At 38.3% G+C, this 16103-nt stretch overlaps 3 protein-coding genes across 7 annotated transcripts; 2 read left to right on the top strand and 1 right to left on the bottom strand.

The window, feature by feature from the left end:
- Positions 1–330: 330 nt before the first annotated feature.
- Positions 331–2478, top strand: LOC119993520 (lamin-like protein). The gene is made up of 2 exons (XM_038840688.1): positions 331–628; positions 1916–2478. The coding sequence occupies exons 1-2, from the start codon at positions 436–438 to the stop codon at positions 2251–2253; spliced, it is 531 nt and encodes a 176-aa protein (XP_038696616.1). The 5' UTR covers positions 331–435; the 3' UTR covers positions 2254–2478.
- Positions 2479–3924: 1446 nt separating this feature from the next.
- On the top strand, positions 3925–8881 carry LOC119993121 (protein IMPAIRED IN BABA-INDUCED STERILITY 1-like). Its single transcript, XM_038840062.1, has 9 exons — positions 3925–4855; positions 5758–6042; positions 6266–6583; positions 6764–6991; positions 7278–7375; positions 7554–7662; positions 7776–8240; positions 8368–8500; positions 8644–8881. Exons 1-9 carry the CDS (start codon positions 4451–4453, stop codon positions 8649–8651), a joined length of 2049 nt encoding a protein of 682 aa, XP_038695990.1. The 5' UTR covers positions 3925–4450; the 3' UTR covers positions 8652–8881.
- A 141-nt stretch (positions 8882–9022) lies between these two features.
- On the bottom strand, positions 9023–14928 carry LOC119993122 (SNF1-related protein kinase catalytic subunit alpha KIN10). Of its 5 annotated transcripts, none has more exons than XM_038840067.1 (11): positions 14723–14928; positions 13927–14125; positions 13651–13835; positions 13381–13563; positions 13108–13239; positions 11188–11373; positions 10886–10975; positions 10727–10810; positions 10316–10456; positions 9681–9923; positions 9023–9403 (listed from the first exon to the last, which is right to left on the bottom strand). In XM_038840067.1, exons 2-11 carry the CDS (start codon positions 14111–14113, stop codon positions 9290–9292), a joined length of 1545 nt encoding a protein of 514 aa, XP_038695995.1. In that variant the 5' UTR covers positions 14114–14125; positions 14723–14928; the 3' UTR covers positions 9023–9289. The 5 variants fall into 5 exon arrangements, with proteins under 5 accessions (XP_038695995.1, XP_038695991.1, XP_038695994.1 ...); XM_038840063.1 differs by having other exon boundaries at positions 14728–14867; XM_038840066.1 differs by having other exon boundaries at positions 14732–14864.
- Between the last annotated feature and the right edge of the window lie 1175 nt (positions 14929–16103).

Below are 16103 nucleotides of genomic sequence, written 5' to 3'. Positions count from 1 at the left end.
AGATCTTCACACTTGATATCTCAATTATCACATTCATTTGTTTGTTTAGGGTTTACATGGGATGTGTGGAGTCCATTTTTTTTTTTATAAAGAGCAAATATGTTGAACGAAGAAAAGTAAACAATAGGTCTCATGAATTTATTTGAATTCTATGCGTCAAACCCAGTTGTTGAGATAACTGAGATCCCACATGGTTTTATGTGCATTATGTGATGTATGTAAAACTCACGAATTTATTTGAATTTTATGTGTCCAATTTAGTAACTGAGATTAATGAGATACCAATGTTGTTTGGGATCTTTACAAGTAGAGGGAGGACCCCTGACGGTAAAGCAAACAAAGATTACCCCATAAAAAGGCCAACACCCAGCTCAAACTAACTGTGCCAGAGAGAATAAGAGACATAGAGATTGAGCGCAGAGAGAGAGAGAGAGAATGGAGGGGGTGAGTAGAGGCATTTTGTCTCCCATTATGGTGGTGGTGGTCGCCCTAATATTTTCCATGGCAGTGATGGTTCCAGAGGTGTCTGGTACTCGGTGGATTGTGGGTGCCAATATGGGTTGGTCCGCGAATGTGAACTACACCATTTGGGCTCAAGACAAGAAGTTCTACTATGATGACTGGCTCTGTAAGTGATTTCTCTCTCAACACTCTCCCTATATGCCAGTGTGTGCGAGTAACTTACTTGCGCTTTCTAACATTCAGATCCATGTGTTAACTGTTAGTAATAGCTAATTCAATGTTCTTTCATATTTCTGCTTAAATTTAATTGGGTTTTGGAGCTAAGTATGCTAGATCTAGATATGGGTTTTGCTTGAGATGAGATGATAACTTCAAGCTTGTGGCTTTTTTCTTTTTTTGCCACCCCATTTGGATTTCTTCTTTCGGGTTTTCTGTTTATTGGACTCAGGTGTGATTTTGTCTCCACAAAATACCTTGGGTGTGATAAGATTATCGTATTCTTTGCTTTGTTCTTGTTAATTATTTAACTCCTCTGAACAATTGAGCTTGTTTACTGTAAATGAACTAAAAGCAAAGCATAGTGTCTAGTATAATTATTCTACTCATCTGACTATAGATTATTATGAGATTTATCATATTAATTCAAGGGAGCTGACTCTTTGAGCTTCTGTTTTTGGTTGCTTCAGTCATATCGTGTCATTGCTATCTCAGATGTGGAAATTATGCTTGATGTTCTCTTTTAGTTTTGCAGTAAAGACCAGTGACTTTCCTTTTATGAGGTTTTTCTAGTAGTTTTTCTGATTGATGATTTTTAGCTCACTTTGTTTATGACTACTGTTGAAGTTCTTTCTTTCTTTTTCTTTTTCTTTTTTTTTTTCCTGATGAGGTTGTCTTTTGGAGTTTTGGTTTGAATGGATCTTGGCAGATCTCATGTTGAATTAACCTATTTTGACCCATTGAGTCATAATTCACCTAGGGCCCATATTGGTTTGTGGTTGAAAACAGATACTTTTTGGCACAGAAAGTATCTAAAAACAGGAAAGTGCGAATTGGGAGAGGAGAAAAAAGAAAAGAAATAAGAGATGAAAAAGGTGTAGTTGAAATAATGCTGTGCTTTTTTTTTTTGTCTATGGTCCAATCTTGTTTTTGAAGGTGGTTCAGTAGCTATGTCTTGCTGAGTGGGGCTGAGGCCAACTTAAGGATGAGAAAGTCAAGCCCCATTGCCCTAAATTTCATCATGAAGCCACCTGGTTTCAACTTGAACTTTGACAATAAAGGCAGATGATATGGGTTTGCCTAAGCTGTGAGCAGCTGAGAAACTTCAACTTTCTCGTTTTGGCTAGTCTTGGGCAACCTTAAGTTGGTTAAACCTTGCGCTGACAGTGTACCATAGTTCTAAGCAAACAAGAACCTGCTAAGCTGTTTCATTTCGTGACTCTCTCTTGTTTCCCAGTTTTTGTCTATGACAGGAACCAAATGGATGTGTTAGAGGTGAACAAAACAGACTACGATGCATGCAATGCAGATCACCCACTTCACAACTACACAACAGGAGCTGGAAGAGACGTGGTTCACTTGAACGTGACTCGCCATTACTATTTCATCAGTGGCAAGGGGTTCTGCTTCAGTGGGATGAAGCTAGCCATTCGTGTCCAAAACCTTCCTCCTCCTCCAACAGCTGCTCCCTCAAAGAGCGATGCTCCGGGAGGATTCACATACAGAGGTCATTATGTTCTACCTGTTGTTTTCGCAATTGGTGCACTGTGGGATGCATTCATCCACTTCTTGTAACAACACTGGTGGTGCCCCTTTTTTTTTTATAAGGATCTTCGCTCAGACATTACTCAGAACCAATTTGTGAAAGGAAATTAAATTCATTGTTGGGGGGTTAATCTATTGTGGTGTTTTGAGTTGGCAATGTTTGTTGTTTGAACTTCTGAATATTGTTGTGTATGTCAAGACTCTGGAAAACCAAGAAATGCTTTTATTCAATGGAGATTTCATCTGTGAAAATCATGGATTTGGGGGGTCCTTACATGTTGCAACCACATGGTTGGCAGCATTCTTTTTCTTTTTCTTTTTTTCTTTTTTTCAGGGCTGCATTCTTTATGTTATATGTTGTTGCCCTGGTTAAGGACCTTGCGGTTGAAGTCACTACACTTCCACTTTTTCTGTAGTTACCCTGCAGTTTTAATCACAGATGTTTGGTATGTTTATGAATGTGGAGTCCCTACAATTTTAATCACAGATGTCTGGTATGTTTATTAGTGTGGAGTCCCTGCAGTTTTAGTCACAGATGTCTTGAACATACTGTTGCAGTGATTTCTACTAGGGTACTCGTCTGGTTGTTGCCCTGATTTGTTCATATAGTCTTTTTTGTAGTAATATAGTAGTAGGACATGTTCCACTGTTCCAGATTGTCCACAACAGTCCTTTGCCCTCCCATAATATTCTGTCCTTTGGTATAACCGTTTCTATTAATCATGGGCCTTCCAACCAAGTTGAAATGGGCTTGTGTTGGGCTTGTTCTTGTATGTACTATGTACTGGCTCAAGTTATGAGCACTTGTTGGGCCAAACAATATTGGGCTTGGGCTGTACCTTATACAAGACAACAACATTGGGCTTTCAGAGTCCATAAATTCATTCAAAAATTGATTAGCAAGCAAAGCAAGCTCCCTAGCTATGGTTCGGTCTCTGCATCCTGCAAAGGTTTTCCAGGTTATGAGTCTCTGTTGGGGTTTGGCTTGCAGTTGGCTCCTCATCTCAGCAATGATTTTTGATGTCAGTTTCAAACTAATAATGTGATTTGTGCTTAAAGAGAGTGAAACTAATCCAAATACTTGAAGATTTATACAGGGTTGAGTGTTTTGTGGTGGGACATTATATAGGACCTTGAGGTGGTCTTACCACCTGCCCTTGGGTTCAAATCCACTTCACCAAATCACTTCTTCTTTTTTTAATTGGTGGGCATCAACGACCAGTATAACAATCTTTTTTTCCTTGGACTTGACCATCAAAATACTCATCGGCTCCAAAATATTCGATTCGAGTCATAACTTTTAAATAGGGACTTGACCACCATCCCAGCCCAAAAAAAAGTCGTTTGAAAAAAGAAATTCTCCTAATCATATAAGTTACGAATAGGATTTTAATAATGGGTATCCTAGTTATCTTCTCCTTCTGAGTTAGACACACATGATTTCATGTGTATCATAAAGATATGTGGATCCCCATTAATTCACTTGAATCATATACGTTCATCTCAATAATTAGAATAAACGAGATATCAAGTATTCGGATTCCTATCATAATTTTAAATCATAGGTTATTCTATATCATAATGACTGCCAGGCTGCCATCTCCATTTAGTATTTTTTGTTTTCTTATTTTACAAAGGGTCAAAAGAAATAAAGAAAACACTTGCATGTGATGGTGATTGGTGACACCAAATTCCAAACATTCCCCAACTCCCTGACTTTCTAGATTAGATTTCTTCCACCAATCCACCATAGCTTCCTTATTAAGGTTGAGTGGAGCTGTTGGACAGTTGGGCTGCAACTCCCTCTCTGCAACCACCACACTCCTCTTCCTCTCTCTATCTCTTTCCTTCTCTCTCTAGGAACCAAACCGGTTTACATTTCACCTTTCCATTCCAACCCTTTTTGCAATAACAAGAAAAAAAGAAAGCAATGTCTCCATTAAGGACCCACTGTTCTCTCTTTCTGATCTCTCTTCCCCCTTTTATCCCGGGCAGTTTTGGCCAAAAAACACCATCTCCCGCAGATCTCGCAGACATCCTACGTTTCTACTCACACACCCATCAATTCTTACACCCACAAAACAAGATTATTTTCTTTTTCTTTTCTTTCTTTTTTTTTCCTCTTTTTTGATTTGAATAACCCGTTTGGGGCTAATGTAGGGGTTGCTTGCTTCCCCCCTTGATTGTACCCGTTTCCCGGATCTGGGTCGGTCTCAGTTTCCGGTAAATGGGCTGCATTACCTCCAAGCAAGCTAAGCCGGTGACGGTGGCTGCCTCTGCCTCCCCTGTTTTGGGCTACTCCGTATCCGCTGGTGTTGACAATGCGGCGTCGGTGATTTTGCAGTCATCGTCCAGGCACCAATTTGGGTGTTTTGATTTTGATAACGAGAAGAAGAAAGAGGAGGAGAAAGAGAAAAAATCGGATGACCATCATCAGAGGAGCCGCGAGTTAAGGAAGCAGAGGAGGGGGAGCAAGAGTGGGTCTTTTACCTTCAAATTGGGTTTTTCACAGAGGTTTGTTGAGGCCGAGCAGATCGCCGCCGGATGGCCTGCCTGGCTCACCGCCACCGCCGGTGAAGCTGTTCACGGCTGGGTGCCTCTCCGTGCTGATGCTTTTGAGAAATTGGATAAGGTATTCAAGATTGAAACTTTATGATTATATATGTTTATGCTTTTGTCTTATGTCCTGTCAACAATGATGGAACAATGTGAATGTCCATATTTACAATTTACAATAAATAGGCATGAGGATTCCAAAAGGGTTAACTCATTAGTATTCTAAAGGGTTAAGGTAGATGAATGGACCCCAGCTTGTTAAGGATGTTCAAACATGCTGGAGATTCTAAGGATTATATCACCCACTGGTTTGCATATCTACTTATAGATATGGTGCACTTTTTCTTTTTTGATAGAACTAGCTCATAGAAGCTCACATTTCACGGTCATCAGAGCTGGATGGTAGAACTAGGCAATAACAGGATCGTAAAGACTAGGCAAGCCAGCAAGTATTAGTCTCTAGAGCAGTTGGATGTAACTTTCTATCTAACTATGTAGTATGTCCACGTTCCATCACTGTCGGTAGCTTTCTGGTAACTCTTGCTTCTCTCATAATTGGGTCACATCTTAGAATTTCAAACCATGGGAGAAACTTCCACCCCTAAGGTGTTTGGGGCACAAGATAATATGCCTGATGACACGAAGAAAAAAGAAGAAGAAGAAAAATGCGAGTAGGATAGATGGATATAAAAAATAGTAGCTTGTAGTTATTTTGTCCAGCAGATACTTGTTTGGTTTGTTCCGAACAGGTCGGGAATCTTGTGAAGAGACTTCTGCTCGCAGTTGTATCCTATAGGCAGTCAACTTTAACGTTCTTGTATTATATTTTGCCGTGCATTTGATATTTATGGCAATGTTCTTTGCTTTTTCAATTTCTTACTAAAGCACTGATAGGGTGGTGAAATGGTCAGGGTTTGGTCGTTTTCATTATGCACAATTATGTAATAATAAACACTCCAAATCCCACTACCTATGTAGATTGGACAAGGTACCTACAGCAATGTGTTCCAAGCACGAGAAATTGAAACCGGAAAGATGGTTGCCTTGAAGAAGGTGCGCTTTGACAATTTCCAGCCGGAGAGCATCCGCTTTATGGCACGAGAAATTAGTATCCTCCGCAGACTTGACCATCCAAACATTATGAAGTTGGAGGGAGTAATTACATCCCGAATGTCAAGCAGCATATATCTTGTATTTGAATACATGGAACATGATCTTGCTGGATTGTCTTCAAGTCCTGATATTAAGTTCACTGAGTCGCAGGTAGGTTATTGTTTCATTCCTGCATCAAGTTTATGAAGAATTGAGTAGATGTGGTTTTATTTGATCTTCATAAGCACGTATCTTCTGGTTTCCTTTTCTTTATGATTAAAATTTTCTTATATCCAATTAGTCCATTAAATATGTTCCGTCTATTTACCTTCCTTCTATACCTTTTCTCCTTGCATAAGAGGTGTAAAAGTTTCTTGATTGAATTTGTGCATAGGTTAAGTGCTATATGAGGCAGCTTTTGCGAGCTATGGAGCACTGCCACTTACTAGGTGTAATGCATCGCGACATTAAAGCATCCAACATTTTGGTAAACAATGAAGGGATTTTGAAGGTGGGAGACTTTGGATTGGCTAATGTCCTTAGCCCGAGGAACAAGCAACAGCTAACCAGTCGTGTAGTGACTTTATGGTACCGTCCTCCTGAACTTTTGATGGGGTCAACAAATTACGGAGTTTCAGTGGATTTGTGGAGTGTGGGTTGTGTTTTTGCAGAACTAATCTTCGGAAAGCCTATCCTTAAGGGGAGAACCGAGGTGATTGCATTATCTAGTGATCTTTATGTCTATGTGTGTAAGATATTCAAGTGTAACTTTTTTCTAAATTTTGTGAAGTAATCAACAGAACTCGTATGCATTTTAAAATGTTGATTGGCTTACTTTAGAATTTTACCTGTTCTTCAGCTGAAGGTAGTTTTTGTTGCCATCAATTTACAGGTTGAACAATTACACAAAATCTTTAAGCTTTGCGGCTCTCCTCCTGAGGAGTTTTGGAGAAAATCCAAGCTTCCTCATGCTACCATGTTTAGACCTCAGCATTATTATGAAAGTTCTTTTCACGAAATGTGCAAAGATCTTCCTACAGCTACAATGGACTTGATGGAAACTTTTCTCTCCATAGAACCAGAAAAACGTGGGACTGCCTCCTCTGCTCTTAATTCTGAGGTACCTTTTTAAAGCACAGTATACATTTATATCGTTGTTTTCTATTGAACATCAATCTGCCCAAATGATTGTGTTTTACATCATTTAGGAAACTCTGGTCAATACTCAATACAGGCTTTGTTTTTTGAGTTGGAGCAACTCTCATTATTCTTGAATCACATAGCAATGAAAATTAGTTATTGATTCGATTAGGGTTCATGCATCTACTGTGATATTTTGATAGTCAGTTTCATTATCTCAATCAATCCCCTCATGCGATCTTCAACTTTTTTGAATATCTTTCTAGTATTTCCACACAAAACCATTGGCCTGTGATCCGTCCAGCTTGCCAAAGTATGCACCAAACAAAGAAATTGACGCCAAACATCGAGAGGATCTACGGAGGTGAGAATTTTTTCAGCTTTTGATATTTGTGACGAGCCTTTCAAGCCTGGTGGTAAACCAGTTGCTTCGAGAGTCCAGTTTCATGAATCGTGATGATGGAGCTTAAAAAAGTGAGTCTCATCAAAATATGTATTCTACATTTGAAAAGTTCTTCACCAACCGAGAATTTGTTCCTCAGGAAACTGGCAGGCTCTAGAATGAGAGATTCTGGAGCATCAAGAAAAGCAAGAAGAGGTCGTAAAACCTTGCAACAACCAGATAGTTTTAACCGATTTGCACCAAAAGAGGTCTCTCTCTCTGTGTGCATGCACCTTTGTGTTGCATCGGTGCATGATGGAATGTTTCATGCATTGTATGCAATTGTTGGAGAGGCTAATTCTGATAATTATCACTCATACAGGAAGCACAACACCATACTCAGTCGCACAGAAAGATGGGCAATGATGGGCATGATTATCCGGGAAGAGGAGGTGCTTTGTATGGGGAGCTACAGAAGCCCGCATTTGATACTATGTCAGAGACTTGTAAGTTACCAGATGCATCACAAGCGGAATCTCATTTTGTAGGGCCAGAACAAATCACTGCATCAAGTGGTTTCTCATGGGCAAAACGGCAAAGAGAGGATGCCAAATCCACGATGTCATACACCCGATCTAGCTCAAGGAGTCAATTTGATTCATCTAGTCTTGTTTTCGCCAAAGACGGCTTCAACTTGACGAAAGAGAATGACACTGCAAACGACACAATACAGAGGTGGAAAACCCAGTTTGATCGAATAGATGCTTTAGATGAATCTAGCGCGTTCCATTCTCAAGATCTCTCGGCATATGATAATCAAGCAACATTTGCTCTAAGAAGTAAACCGGTAAGCTTGCATGATCTTTATTCATGTTACAGTCCAGAACTAAATGCTGCCCTGTACAAAGGGAAAGGAAATGCTTATTTTAGTCTCACTGCATATTGGGACTAATAGCCATCTCCAAATTCATTAGGATTACATTAACGTCAAGGAGAAGGTGGACTTTTCTGGACCGTTGTTATCTCAAGCTTACGGGATTGATGACCTCTTGCGAAGAAACGAAAGTCACATCCGGCGAGCTGCTCGCAGATCAAGGCCTGAAAGAGGTACAACAGCCACCCTTGAATATTACCATATTTTGTTGACAAACCAAGCCATAGGCTTACAGAGAAGCAGTTTTCAAGATACCAAGTTACATTGTAACGGGCAAGGTATGAGGAAACTGAATTCTCTTTTGGTCTTTTTGCAGAGAAATGACTCCGGGGATATCGAGCACTGCAACTCTAAACCTCAGACGTAGGCAAGGCATGGAAAAGCCAGCCGGGGCCATAATCCATTGGCCCTTTGAAAGTGATTTTGGATCGTCAGAACTCAAGCCGAATCAGCGTTAGTTCTCTTAGAAGAATCACCTTGTTAAGTTACGTGGCTCATCTTCTTTTGTATGATAACTTGAAGAGAAAAGAAAAAAGTATACGACTTTGATCGAATGAAATGATCACAAAGAAAGTACAGCAACATTGTTCATCGAAAATATGGAATAGTGCAATTATTGTTTTTATTTTTTTTTTCTTGTTGCACCTTGGGAATTGTTACAAAAATACCTCTCATAAAACAAGCAATTCCAGAACTTATAAAATTCCCCATGTGATTCATAGCATTCAGGAAAAATCCTAGTTCAGAGAGATGCAAAGTGCATCAAAAAGAGAGTCTACAGCAGTTGATAAGAGGCCAACTTGGGTCTTCGGTGTTGGCCAGAAACACCAATTAGGCAATTGTCCCACATAAAACTCGGGAGAGGGGGGGGGGGGGGGAGGCAAAAAGGGTTAAACATGGACCCAAACTGATGGCCAAGTTATGTACACCAATTCATTTATTCACAACAAAAGAGCCTCATTCTAAAGGACCCGGAGCTGCGAAAGGAAAGCTGCACAAAGATCCAAGAAGAGAATTTGGGGTCCCTGCACCCTCTGTAGATCGAGCAGATACTTCTCCTCGCGAGTTTTGTAGAGCTGTTAAAAGATACATATTACATAGTGACGGACATATTAGCATTACCATCCAATGTTCTCTCATGAAAATCATCATCTTTAATAACAACAAACCAACTGTTGTTAGGATGAAGAAACGTTTTAAACTTCTCATTTCAATATGCAACAGTAGTTAACAATAAAACAGGAGAGTGATGCTTTGTACCCATTACACACTCTCACGATATTTGATAAAGCAGAATGAACCTCATCAATATCATCAACTTGTATCGTAAGAGGAATGGTAAGAATCAGATACCTGCACTTCAAACTTCACCACATTTGATGACTTGGTAACACCGTCGTTCTCAATGATGGCAGATTCATCACCAAAGTAATGATTACTGTGTACAGAATCATTAACCATGCCTTCATGGCGACCCGAAACACCAGGAATCCACCTGCATTTCATGTTGTAGTGCCCAATTTTCTTCCAACAAACATTCAGTTCTTGCAAAGCTTTCAAAACTTCTGTCATTATTTCACGAGGGTGGGCCCGAGACTGACAAGATGAAAGCAGTAACTTATATTGTTTCAAACAAGACAAAAGAATTCAAACTTTAATATATTGGCATCCAACCCACCGCTACTATACATGTATAACAAACACATGGCTCAAAATTTACACCTAGACCTCCTTGTCTAATAATTGATCCAACTAGTTACTCTAAACCCTTCATCAATCATCTTCTTTCATGTGGCAGGCATCATATGAGATGGGAGGGTAACACTTCCAAATGGCCAACAATAAACTTATTCTCCCCAATACAACGGTAAGCCTACATATATTTACCCTCTTCTTCATATCCCATGGTGGAGGCAGAAGCCAGGTGCACTAGTAGCAACTACCTTGATCACATCATGCAAAAAGTTAACTTCTCCTCACAAACATACCTGGAGTCCAAGGGCCCATTTCCTCTCAGCTGGGAACTGGGGTCTTAAACCTAGTCCTTGATAATCCATGTACCCCGGTAATCGGGGGCCCACGGGTGAAGCAGGAGTTTCATTTGGATGCAAATGGTTGAAACCAATTTCCTGTCATGATGCAGGATATATTAGTAAGGCAAGGATCTCAGATATAATGGCTTAGAACAAGGGCACATTGCAGCCCAAAATTCATGCATGCTAAGTATAGGACAAAATTGGCTATGCATTCACAACATCTATCAACCTTTCAGGCATATATAACTAGTCAATCTAAAGATGGAAGCATTTCAAAATGCCATCCAAGAGCCACTAAAAACTCCAAATGACATCACTGACTAGCCATTACTAATAAATTAACTTTAAGATAAAGAAGCGCACCATGGTTTCTTGGAACTCAGCTCCAAGATAGCCATTTGAAACACGGAAGCGATTGTCCAACAGCAGATAATATGCAACAGTAGCCTGCCATATGTTCCACTAGATAAGAGATGAATTGAAGAGGTAACCTTAAGGACAAAAAGCTAGAGAAATTCAAACCTCATTTTGTATTCTGTTGCGAAGAGATTCGATTAGTTGGGCCCTGTCAAATCCCATCTGCACCACTTCCTGAAGAATGTCTTCATCGATCTGGAAAAAGTATCATTGCAGGTGAATAAATGACTTGCACACTAGATAACGGAGAACCACATACTACCTAGAATATCTCCAAACATTTTTTACATCCCAAAAAACCACCCAACTGCCTATGAGCAAATGGCACAGATAGCCATAACCAGAACCAATTTATAGAGAAAAAAAGAAACCTCTGCAGTTATATATTTTCATCATGCTAGACATACGTTTCTTGCTTGTTGCATTGTATCAGGCGGGAGAACTGCTAAATAGCGAGGAAGGCGAGCTTGGAACCAAAGATGTTGACGTATATCAGGAATTGTGATCCGCTTCATTGGGTCTACCACAAGCATCCTTGGGATCAGATCTCTAGCACCAGGTGATAAGTGGCTGGGAAGGGTGTATATCCCACCCTAAATGAAACAAATTGTAAGTTCAGGGCACATTACATTTAGTTTCTGTACCACTAAGGCACTAACAACATGAATGATTCCAAAAAACTTACTACAAATACGAAAAAGGAGCAAAGGTAAGAAGACAAGCATTGAAAGACTAAACCCTGAATAACTAAAGCACCCAAGCACTCCCAATGGAAATGATAGCGTTGAAATTGTAAATGCAAAACAAGTAAAAGCGAACAACATCAAGGCCAATGTGGTTTGCAATTCCACACATGCTCAAAGATGGTCCTTCAGCGACCATGCAAATTGTCGAGGATGATTCACTTCTATCCTGACAGACATTTAATTACACATCTTTGGTACTAAGATTTGACAGCAGATGTTATACTGCTCTGGAAACACCACGAATAATGAAAATAATAATTCATCCTAAAATGAAAACAAAAAAGAAAAAGAAAAAAAAGGCCAAGACAACATTAACTGCTACCGATGCAATGTTAACATTAACTGCTACACATGGTCAAAGATGGTCCTTCAGTTAAAGATAGTACGACCACAGTTGTCAAATTGTGTATAGGAGCAAGAATTGGTTTCTAAAAATTTTCATGAATCGTAATCGTATCGTGTAAGGTTTCCAGAATAATAGAAAACTATATTGAATATACATAGACATCTAAAACAATATACTTATAAAATGAAGCATCATTAAATGATTCATTTAATGCATTCTAATTAAGTTCTAGTAGTCTATATCACTGTTTTGAATGCAACTTATGAAGGAAAATCAATACGTAAAGAATGAATAACTTCCATGATTGGGATAACAAACTGACTTGAGTAGCTAAAAGCAAATCAAAAACTAGATATAGTCCCATTGCATAAAAAAATCAATCCACAAATTCAAAAGCCAAAACGAAAAACTTCAATTGTAAGAGCACCTGAGACTAAGATCGATGCATAAGTTAAGAGTCCAAATTTTTGCGGCTACTAAACCCAAAAATATCTTAGCTAAACTTAATGGCATATAATGAAAACATATTCAAAAAATTTGGGGGGCTCCCTTAACCTCCATGAGTGCACCCACACCATTCTCTCCCAAAGTGTCATAAGAGTCCACCATTCTTCTTCCTTCTCCCAAAGTCCTAGACGAACCCCCCTCTTTTGTTCATGGTTTCTCATGAAACCATCCTTGGTTCATTGCACCCATGCCACATATGGAATCCATCCCAAAACAAGCTCAAAGATGTTGCTTCAAGCTAGAGACCAGAGTTAAGATGATGAATTTTGGCTTCTTTAAATCTGGATAATGTTTAGATATGGTAGTGTGTATGCATGATATCTCTTTTTAATCATCTTTGTGTTATTTCCCTCAGTAAAATCAGTGTTTTGGAAAAAGCACATGTTTCACGATTTTCTACAAATCATATCGAAATGTCCTATACATACATTGATACATGTAGGATCTGTGGATTTTGTCTTATACGAAATTGACTTTAGCCAATATGTATTGTGCGACAAGTACAGCATCTCATACTGTTTTTACAACTGTAGTTACAACAACGATCTTGCAATCAACCAAGGATCAAATGATGGTTAACCTCTTTAATGACCTAATTTTAAACTACTTTCCACATTTGCGGAGCTAAAAGGGAGAAAATCACATACAAAGCTATAAATACGTCAGAAATTAGCTCACCTGACATTATTAGAACATCCAACTAATATCAGTAGTAAATTCATTTATACCTTTATTTTCTTAAAAAGGTTTGGAATGTTTTCATCATCAAAGGGCAGGGTACCGCAAAGAAGAGCATACAATATGACACCACAGCTCCAAACATCTACTTCAGGCCCAGCATACAGTTTACCAGAAATAACCTACACAAAATAATAGAGAAGATAAATTCCCCGAAATCGTCACATATTAAGTATTGTCAGTATTAAATAAAAGGGAAAGAGAATGGCAGAACTCCTTTTTCCAACAATCCATCTATAAATTAAAATGCCAAAATTTCGTACCTCGGGGGCAGCATAGTTTGGACTTCCGCAACTTGTCTTCAGAAAATGGCCATCTCGCATTATATTACTAAGTCCAAAATCTGCGATCTTCACATTGCATCTAGAATCTAAAAGAAGATTTTCAGGCTTAAGATCCCTATGAACAACCATATTCCTGTGGCAGTATTCCACGCCGGAAATAATCTGCTTCCAAATATTTGGCAATGAGTAACTTATAACATCATCAGAAAAAACAACGTCCGAAAATCACATATTAGTGGGTGGTCCTACCTGCTGGAAGAAGTTGCGGGCCTCATCTTCTTGAAGTCTACCCTTCTCCACGATATAATCAAAAAGCTCCCCAGATTTCACATACTCCATAACAACATAAATGTCAGTAGGAGTTTCTATAACCTCGTACAGTCGTATAATATGAGGATGCATAAACAACCTCAAGATTTTAATTTCTCTTCTCACTGCAACAAGGTAGGAAGATCTGATCAGATTATAGAACTATTAAATTAAAAAAAAAAAAAACAGAGAGGATATTTTACAATGTAACCCTACCTTTTTCTTCCATTTCCATGCTCTTTATCTTGCGACGGTTCAGTATTTTTATGGCAACCTTATGCCCAGTCAATGCATGTTCAGCGATCTTGACCTTACCGAAGGAACCAATTCCAAGAGTCTTACCTAGCTTATAGTTTGATAAGAACATATCCACACCACTACTTCCCCTGTTCGATCCATCCATCTTTCTTCTTCTCTAAAAGCATTCACAGTAAGCAAAAGTGTAGTGGAAATCAGACAAATAGGGACACATTTATGCAGTTATGCTGCAGCGAGAAAAAAAATAACATCTTTTGAACATATATAACAAGAACTGCAAAAAACTTAACACTTAATCAACCAAAGTGAGTTCCTTTTGTTAGTATTTTAAACATCTTTTGAACGATACACACTTAAACCCTACGCATATCGTTCATGGCAATGCTATGCGAATGATATTGTTACAAACTATATAACACCTCTGCTTCTCTACTATAAAACTAAAACACATTGAAATTCACTTAAATTAAAATAAATTAAGAAAATAACAATCACAGCTCTCCGATTTCAGCTGCTTGAATCTTATACTTGTTCACGTTTCTATTCTTCCGTATTTAAAAACTGACCCAACACGGTCAAACAAAAATTAGGGTTTATATGAATTCAAAAACTGATCAAGAGGAGAACGAAAGTAAACAAACACAATCCAGAAACATTATAGGCCAATCGCCATCAACGAAACGCAGACACGAAAACAAAAACAAAAAAAAATCCATACAAACATGAATTAAGAAGTATAGAGATAATACCAAACCAAACCCACAAAACGATGAGCAAACACGCTGCCGGAGCTCGCAGAGAACCGATCAGAGGACGCGAGCGAGAGGAGATCTAAGGATTGAGGTACATAGAGAGACAAATAAGAGAGAATAAGAAGATATGTAGGGGTAAGGCAATCTGCGATCGGGATTCGAGAACCTGACCAAAGCAGGTTAGAGAAAGAGAGAGAGAGAGAGATGCGACGAGAGTTTTATCGACGGAGAAGAAGAGTGTAAAGGAATACAGATGGTCGAAAATAAAATAAATACTAATTCGAATTGAAAATATTTCCATATTTATTTATTTTGGACTCCGACGCCTATAATTGGGCCTCTTTTTATTTGAGTGCTCACGTGGCAAATCAATTAAAATATTCACCTTTTTAATTTGTTAATTTTTATATTTATTATCGCCAATAAAATGACAAATATAATATTTCCTTGTAGGTTTTTGTCTTGATGAATTTTTTTAAAAAAAATTTATTATTATGTTTTATATTTATCCTTCAAAATATTTAATATATATGCAATTTCAATATTTCATGCATGCAATCTAGTGATCTACCATCCATAATAATAAATAATCATACCTTTTAAACTTCCTATAAAATCAAATCTATTTTTCACTAGATATTTTTGACATTAATGATGAGTCCTTTTCTAGCCATGCCATACATTTGATGTTAGCATCATATTTATTGCCTTGATGAGCCAGGTTGTGCTGGCTTTGAATAAGAAACCACTTTTATACAAGCTCAAGATTGAACTAATAATAAAAAAATAACATCTTATTTTATTTTTAATCAAAACAAACTCGCCAAACATGTTCTTTGGACGGCCACTAAACTCAAATTTGGGTGGGGCTAGACAAGCATAAATTCACCCCAACAACAGGTTATTTGGGACGGGATCCAACGCAAATCAGTTGAAAATAGAGATGTATTTTAAATCAAAAAAGATTCTAAGATACTATTTGAAGCAGCAACCACAATAGAGAGATGACATCCTTGGGCTTTTCTCCATGAATAGTAGTACGTCGTTTGGACAAGAGAGACGAGCCACAAGACGGCCATAATAGTTTGTTGGGCCAGTTTATTAAGGGACAAAGGCCCAATCTTAATTCGAACTCGTTGGCCCATAACTCACCTGATTCAAATTCTAAGAAATACTATTTCTTCAGATTTTTCAAAACAATATTCAATAAATTCAGAATTTAAGTGAACAATAATATGATGTGATCATTAATTAACTTGTTCCTGCTCATTCTCTTTTCTTTTTTCTTAAATACCACAAAAAATTATGCTTGTGGTTTAAATCAAACATTGGACACACATATGTCTAACCCAATCGATTGTCAACAAAATCAACTCTTATTAG

The sequence above is a fragment of the Tripterygium wilfordii genome, chromosome 23 (assembly GCF_013401445.1).
Source record: "Tripterygium wilfordii isolate XIE 37 chromosome 23, ASM1340144v1, whole genome shotgun sequence".
Classification (NCBI taxonomy): domain Eukaryota; kingdom Viridiplantae; phylum Streptophyta; class Magnoliopsida; order Celastrales; family Celastraceae; genus Tripterygium; species Tripterygium wilfordii.
The sequence above is the reverse complement of the archived record's forward strand: the minus strand, read 5'-3'. Positions and strand labels throughout refer to the sequence as shown.

What these genes read in the sequence shown, in the direction of transcription:
- LOC119993520 (XM_038840688.1), top strand. Translation starts at nt 436, where the DNA reads ATGGAGGGGGTGAGTAGAGGCATTTTGTCTCCCATTATGGTGGTGGTG. An exon ending in CTACTATGATGACTGGCTCT is followed by an intron (nt 629 to 1,915) that starts GTAAGTGATTTC and finishes CTTGTTTCCCAG; the next exon opens with TTTTTGTCTATGACAGGAAC.
- LOC119993121 (XM_038840062.1), top strand. Translation starts at nt 4,451, where the DNA reads ATGGGCTGCATTACCTCCAAGCAAGCTAAGCCGGTGACGGTGGCTGCC. An exon ending in ACCGATTTGCACCAAAAGAG is followed by an intron (nt 7,663 to 7,775) that starts GTCTCTCTCTCT and finishes TCACTCATACAG; the next exon opens with GAAGCACAACACCATACTCA. An exon ending in TTGCTCTAAGAAGTAAACCG is followed by an intron (nt 8,241 to 8,367) that starts GTAAGCTTGCAT and finishes CAAATTCATTAG; the next exon opens with GATTACATTAACGTCAAGGA.
- LOC119993122 (XM_038840067.1), bottom strand. Translation starts at nt 14,113, where the DNA reads ATGGATGGATCGAACAGGGGAAGTAGTGGTGTGGATATGTTCTTATCA. An exon ending in CATGGAAATGGAAGAAAAAG is followed by an intron (nt 13,836 to 13,926) that starts GTAGGGTTACAT and finishes ACCTTGTTGCAG; the next exon opens with TGAGAAGAGAAATTAAAATC. An exon ending in ACCTTTTTAAGAAAATAAAG is followed by an intron (nt 11,374 to 13,107) that starts GTATAAATGAAT and finishes TGTTTCATTTAG; the next exon opens with GGTGGGATATACACCCTTCC.